At 41.6% G+C, this 7,651-nt stretch overlaps 1 protein-coding gene across 1 annotated transcript; it reads right to left on the reverse strand.

Moving 5' to 3' along the window:
• Positions 1-4,634: 4,634 nt before the first annotated feature.
• LOC102791350 (Krueppel-like factor 2) lies at positions 4,635-7,405 on the reverse strand. The gene is made up of 3 exons (XM_006781107.2): positions 7,014-7,405; positions 5,825-6,818; positions 4,635-5,738 (listed from the first exon to the last, which is right to left on the reverse strand). The coding sequence occupies exons 1-3, from the start codon at positions 7,083-7,085 to the stop codon at positions 5,563-5,565; spliced, it is 1,242 nt and encodes a 413-aa protein (XP_006781170.1). The 5' UTR covers positions 7,086-7,405; the 3' UTR covers positions 4,635-5,562.
• Positions 7,406-7,651: the final 246 nt, after the last annotated feature.

Raw genomic sequence — 7,651 nt, forward strand, 5'->3', positions numbered from 1 at the left:
CACATTTTGTCAGCCTGATTCATAAATTGAGTCGTTTTTCGCCTGAAAGGTCTACACACAATTACCATAGCAACAGTGATGAAAGTTTACAATTCTCCATTTCAACTAAACTCGTCGTTTTGAATGTCATGGCAAAGGATGTCAGTACTTAACTGTAATACTTGTTCACGGTATGCTTTTGTTTTTTAGTTTTTATACATATGGATGAATTTCAAGCGGACTTTTTATTCATGGATTATTTTTGCGTTAAATTTTGAGGTGAGAAATGAATCCATTTTGGATTGAGGCTGTAACAAAAGTAAATACTTTACAGATGCTCCTCCCCTCCCAGACAGTCACAGTGTGAGGTGAATTACACTCATTTTAAGGGCACACCTGTCAAGTGTGAAATGAATGCTGTGCAATTCTAGACATATTAGCTGTAAACCAAGCAATCCTCTATGTTGGCAAGTGCTAACTGTCTCACTGAGGAATAAGAGGAAATTCTTCACACTATTGTGTTTGCTCTACGATAATGAAGAGGAGGAAAAGGAAAAACCTGTGAGCCAGAGAATATTTGTGGGTAAATGTTGGAGTGCTGTTAACATTTTTGATACTAAAAACCTAACAACCTGGAGATAAAAAAAAGCCCTTTGTATTGGAGGAATTGACCATGAGCACTCACTAGACCCTGTACATCTATTCAACTGCTTGTTGGTGCACTTATGTGATCAACATGACAGAAATTCAATATATTCAGGCAGACATAATCAAGACAACCCACTTAAGTTCACCAAGCATCACAATGGCTCAGAATGATGAGTTAAGTGACTGAGAATGTGTTATGGTTGGGACTTTCCTGCATGAACATCTTTAGGGTGTTCATGCAGGAACATCTTTACAGATAGTGTTCATTCGGGGGGCTGGTTTCAGTTATTGTGCAATGTACTGTTTATTGCAAAGTGAAAGTGTTAAGGAACCACAGCAAGTATACCTGAAGTTACAGAGCAGAGTTGCTGAATGCTGAGGCTACGGTAAAAGTTGGCAAAGCTCTGCTGACTAAACCTCCTCTGGCATTAACATCAACACATAACTGTGGACCTTGAGCTTCATGACATGGCTTTCGATGACTGCTCCAGTGGCTCCTGTTGATGTGTCGGTAGCCTGGTACTTTCTTCCATACAGTGTATATATAAACTTGACTTTTATGTCAAATGGAGCTGCGCACAAGTTTAGAAATGATATCTCGATTGAGGTACTAACATCTTGACCATAATCTGCCATGGCATGATGCCGCCCTGGAAACGTACTGACAGTCTCAAGCGGAAAGGAAACGGGAGCCTCACTGTGTTTTAGGGGCTGTGGCTCAGCAGGGAGAGCAGATTGTTGAGCAATTGTAAGGTTGGCAGTCTGATGTCCAGTTCAAGAGCCATAAGACAGTAAACTGAACCAAAATTGCTCCTGATGCATCCGCTGGAGTGGTGTTGTGCAGTAATTAGAAAGCACTTAAAGGTATACAATAAAAAGCACTGTGTTAATGTGACTTCTTGTTAAAAAATACTTTGAGTCTTCAGAGTGGATAAGCACTGTATACACACCAGTCTGTTAACTGGTAACAATGAATTTTGACTCCCAATCTTAATGTGTGTAAAATTGTTTATCTAAGGAACTCAGCACTAAATCACTTAAGCAAAATGTAGATATTTGAAGAACGTGTTATTTTTATGAAGATAAAAGTCTGAAACATAACTAAGCCAACAAGTTAATCATTAGGTATACAGGATTACGGTAAACTACTGTGACATCACATCACATGGAGGCTGAGACAGGAGAATACACCCAGAATGCTTTGTCCAGGCAATTGTTTAGATAACTACCTTAACTTTAACTGCACATGTGTATTCTGTTTGTCACAGAATGTTTAGTTCTTAAAGTAAGAAAACACAGTCTGTAGCTGTGGTTCACATCAAGAGGCTGGATGCTGTTTGCTTGTAGTCTCATTATTCCTGCTTACCTCAGACTTCACATGTTGACTGTTTCATTTTAAGCAGATTAGAATGCTGACGCCATCATTTGGTCAACAACAACCCTTATATGGCTGCTAGCACAGCTACACCTTCTCTGATTTCATAGTTGCTGAAAAGCTGATCTTGCTTTCATAACACAAATTACCTACCCAAATAATGGGGCTATCGGAGATATTTGACATGCAAATTTAACATGATTTTATCTTTTTACACAAAAATGAACTGAGCAGACTCCCAGTGTTTTTGTAGGAGTGTTAATCTTACCTTCCGCAAGCGCATGCAGCCAGTGTTCGATTAGCTTTGGCTGCAAGCTCATTTTATCCACTGGTGAAAATCTAATCTGGCCTAAAAATTGTTACAAAAATACACACCACGGGGTATAGTGTATGTATGCTGGGCAGACATATCTCTTGTATGTTCCCTTGTACTTCTTTGTGTTTATGCATGTGAGTGTATTGTATTTTACATGTGTTACAACGCACATGATCTAGAAGAACCAGAACTTGCTGGAATCCTGTTTTCAGTTTGAAAACTGACATAAACCTGTTTGGGTACTGAGCCACACAAAGTCTGACAGTCGACAGCAGCTAAATGAAGACTGAACGAGCAGTCTTTATAGTCTTTATATAGTTTTAATAGGAAATGCATTGAAAAGATGCTAAGAAATAATCAACCAAACACAAATTTACTTGATAAGTTTTCTTTAATGTACAATTCAACCTTTTACAAACTAAAAATAAACAAACAATAGAACATTAAGAGTCTAATGTTCAGGTGTTTTTTTGTACCCGTTTCTTATCATTTCATTTGGTTTCCCCTGTTGATGTAAACTTAAACTTTTTTTTCCCTTTTTAGGTACATTTTGATGCGTAACTTTTTGTTTAATTTTCTTCATCATTGTCCCCACACGGCATCACATGTATAACATATAATTTATCAAACAAAAAAATGTTACATTGGTTAAAATATTTAAATACATTTTTCGTACTTTGATTAAATACTCAACCAGCAAAAATAGAAAAATAATTAGTTCAACTGGGAGACACAGCGTCCTTTTTTGATTTTTGTCTCTTCTAACTATGCTCCTTGCGATTTCTCGCTCTCACACTCAGCGGAATTTACGATCCAGCTGGGAAACTGCAGGGAAAGCATTCCAGCAGAAGTTTCCTGCAGTCCACAGCAGTGCTGCTATCCCAGTAGATGGCAACCTCTTCCCATAAATACACTTCTTGTCCCTTTTGCTGCCTACTGAGCCCAGTGTTGCTCATGTGCTGTAGGCCTAATCAGCGTATGGGGCTTGCAAGCCTTTGGCCTCTCACCTAAGTTGGATCAGACCGCACTCACGACCTCAGCGAACTTTGCCCTCTTCCTTTAAGGCAAATCTATATTATGATAATGAATCCATCTTGTTCCGCTGCTTTCACAAAGGCAGAAACCAGCATGTAAACCAGGTCACCCTCACGCCAGAGCTTCCCACGCTCCACAGTGGCAGTTACCCTTCTGCACCCAGCTGAAAAAAGTGAAATGAAAATGTTTGATTTTTCACTTGAGTGAATGTACTAAACATAGAGGTGGGGAGTGTTCCTCTTTTCTGAGGGCTGGCACGGGGCAATTGTGGAGATGGTACGGAGACAAGTGACCTTTCACAACCCAAAATAAACACAGGCCTTGTCACGGCTTTAGCGGAAATGGAGAGATAGTGAAGTTTCATTAAGAGCCATCACCTATATGCTTCCAACACTACATGTGGCAAGCATGTATGTTACTTGACAATGGTCAAATTTACAGTTTAAAGAATATTGGATGGTAGTTTTATTCTTGTAGTTTGGATAGTAATTTGGATAGTAATCTTGTTTCCAGTGTGTGTGAAGTAAGAATGATGATCATACCCTTACTATTCGATCATCTCTGTCATGCTCTAATGATCTATGAGGCAACTCTTCCCATTACTGATTTAACATGTAATGCATTAAAGGCTCACACCACAGAATTTAAATCTTTTTGATCTAAACATCTTCTTTGTGGGGTTGAAACATTCCCTCGACTTAAAGATATCAACTAGCTATTAACAAGGTTGCTTTTAAAATTAAATTTAGCGTTGGCGGCTCAAAACTGATTTTTTGCAAACAAAACATGACTTACAAAAAGTAGCATTACAACAAAATATCTCTCCGCTTCAAGCTGCCGGAAAACAGTCTTCCATCAGGCAACTTTTTCTTTTTTGAGCTTTTCTTTATCCCTTTTTTAGTTTATTTGAAACACTGTCTTTCTTTTCACCACTCCATATGGTTTGCCCTTATGTCCCACGTAGCATCCATCTATACTTTGTAATTATGTCAATGTAATGTTTATATTTATGAGTATATGAGTGGGTTGACCCAATTTCTCAGGATGCTTCACCTATTACTAAATGTCCACATACTTAGAATTAAAAATGAAATAATGTATCTACATGCCCTAAGATATTGCTCGTCTTCTCAGGTGCTTTTCTCCTGATATACCCTTCTATGTTGACTCAATTTTTCAACTACAGTAAAGTATTGAGTACTTTGAGTATTTGAACTTTTGTCAAATAAAAACCCTTTTATAGACCTGTGAACTTTGAAAATCAAACTCTGGAGTCAGAGATCATGTTATCCATTTAGTTTAATATGTACATTAAAATAAACTATTTCCAGTATATAAAATGACTCAATTCACAAGGCAGTACATTTCTTCAAGACACAAACAAACCTTTTTACCAAAGACTGTTTAGTCTTTTGTCAGTCGATTGGAGTCGAGACGACGCGCACGTCTGCGAGACTGTAAAACCCTGACTTCAAATGCTACTAACCAGCAGACAGACTCACAGACAGGACATTCAGTTCAAACCTTCAACAAGACGATTTCATAAGAAAACATTTTCCTAAAACATTATTTCATCTGCTTGTTACAAAACAGTTAATAAAACTTTGTCTTTTGGCCAGTAGAGATTATGGCACTTGTTAGTTCTGTACTAAAGTGATGTATAAGGCACTTATTGTAAAAAATACAAACTCAAATATCACACATTTAAGGATCATCTGCATCCAGTTGCTTCATTGGCACGTGTCTGATATGTTAAGTGGAACGTCCCTGTTACCTTTGCAAATAAACAAAAAAAGTAGTACCAGCTACATCTGCAAGAATTCAGAAAAGAATTCGTATGTTTGCTGTTTGTGGTTTTCTTGTTATTTCTTACACTCACATACACATGCACGTACATACACATATCAATAAAAATATATATATTTTCCCAGAAAATATGTTTATAGTCTCATGTGATGGCACGTTATCTTAATGCCTAATCAGTCTTCATAAAAGTCACCATAATAATCCTATACAATACATATAGCTATTACAGTGTAGTCAACAGTGGTCCCATTATCCATTCATGGTACCAGTAAAATTAACACTCCTATAGGAACTTGCATCTATATATTGTCGTCGGATCCATGTGGCCCATCGTAGGATTCTTTAATCAGGCTGATGCTGTGCAAATCAGTCATTGTCTGTTTGTTGTCCTTCTGGTATTTGCTCACATGTGCCTCTTCATGTGGAGGGCGAGATGGTCAGACCGGGAGAATGCCCGTTCACACAAGTGACACTGGAATGGCCGGTGCCCGGTGTGCTTTCGGAAGTGACGTGTGAGCTCGTCAGAGCGAGCGAACTTCCAGCCGCAACCCTCCCAGCTGCAGTGGTATGGCTTCTCTCCTAAGAACACAAACACCCATCAGTGACAGCATAGTTCGTGACCTAGTTGAATAACATGCCCGCCACACTCAGCCCGCAGATCTTACCTGTGTGAGTCCTGAGGTGCGCCTTCAGGTGAGAGCTCTTCGTGTAGGTCTTTCCACAGCCGGTGAAAGTACAGGTGTGTGTCGCGGTTCGCTTCCTCGGCCAGGACCTGCGACCCCTCTTTGGCTTGGTGTCCATAACATCCAGCGGGGAGGAGGGCGGAGTGAGTAAAACCCGCTGGCCAGCTGCCTGCTGCAGACCCATGGCTGCGTCCTCTCCGAAAACGCCGGTGAGTTTATGCTGGTGGAGCGCCTCAGAGAAGGAGAAGTGCATCGCGCCGTGCTGGTGAGGAAATCTCGCGGGCGCCTTGCAGTGGTGTAGGTGGAAAGTCTGCGGGAACGTCGGCGAGGTGGAGGTGCACATCTGGCGCTGCTGGCACTCGGGGTTCATCAGGTCGTCCGGGCTGAGCGGCGGGGTCATGCTGCCCATCGCTCCCTGCGGGGAGCTTGCAAGCCGGGGCTGCTCGTTAAAAACCATGCATGAGACGTTCCCTTCGTGCTTGATTTTAGTGCAGCTCTGAGGCGCCAGACCCATGACAGGTCCGTATGTGTCCACTGAGACCGGCTCAGCTTTAATGTTCGGGTGCTCGAGGAATACACCCTGAGTGGTCTGGAAAGGCGTGGAACTGACCAGGAATCTGCCCTGAATACCGGAGCTGCTCGCAGGGAGGAAGCTGGTATCAATGTCGGAGCGAAGGAGCTCTGCCATCAGGCTGCTGTATTGAGAAGGACTGTTCATGTCTGGAACAGACGTGTAATCGTTTGTTTGATGGGACATTTCGATGTGATGCTGTTGCTGCTGCTGATAAACAGACACCCCGGAATCCTGAAGGCGGTATGACTCCGGTACCGTCCCGGCGGCCGACGCACTGCTGGAATCGGCGGTGTTCGCGAGAATAAACTCCAGATCCAAGAACCTGTCCAGGTCCTCTTCGTCTTTTCTGCCCTGGCAGCTGCTGTTCATATCTGCCCTGCTGATCACGTCGCTTTTCCACTTCTGCTTCAGGGATGGGAGCACAGTTTGTTTCAGAATGCATCATTTCTTTCAACCCGTTCAGATGATCAATACACACATATGTATAATATACACAAACAAAACAACAACTAATATAAATATGTTTTCTGATAGCAGGAAGACAAGTGCATGAAGCTCGGTGAAAGCAACAGTTAATAAATAAAAAGGCAAACTTACATCTTCCCAGTATTTTTCTTTTTGGTTGGAAAATGTAGAGATGGATGGTAAAATTGTCCCACTCGATGCCATTATGAATAGTAAAAAACACTGAATTATAAAAAACTTCTGTTTAAGGCAAGTCACCAAAGTCCGCTGAGTTGCCAGATAAGGCTACGAGCGCGTAACTTCTGCCGTCCGGTGAGCTGGTCCTCGCTCACATGCAGCTCTGCGCCTGGAACAACTGGTTTTCTTATAAATATCCCTACATACATAAACCGGACCAGTGTGCGGCTAGGGGAAGGAAGCGCGTTCAGGATAGGGACACGGTGTACCGACCAGCCCCTAAATTTAGCCTCAGTATAAAAGCGTGAGTTTTCCCCGCGAGTCACAAACAGAGAAGTGGAGACGGACTAGTGCCCAATGCTTTCTCTGCTCTGCTGCGTGGAGCTACTTAACCCTCGCGGAGAAAGAACCCGCCCCTTTGGCCAACAGCTGGCAGAACAACCGCCCCCATATCGGCGCTCAAAGACAGAACAATTAACAGTTTAAATAACGCGTAACAAATATTAACACGTTAACATAAAAAAACAAAGTAACAGTATCACATACACACAAAATCCAACATATTGGAAAGCGACACAGAACGGTCTCCATTT

The sequence above is a fragment of the Neolamprologus brichardi genome, chromosome 17, assembly GCF_056152115.1.
Source record: "Neolamprologus brichardi isolate AB-2024 chromosome 17, ASM5615211v1, whole genome shotgun sequence".
NCBI lineage: Eukaryota > Metazoa > Chordata > Actinopteri > Cichliformes > Cichlidae > Neolamprologus > Neolamprologus brichardi.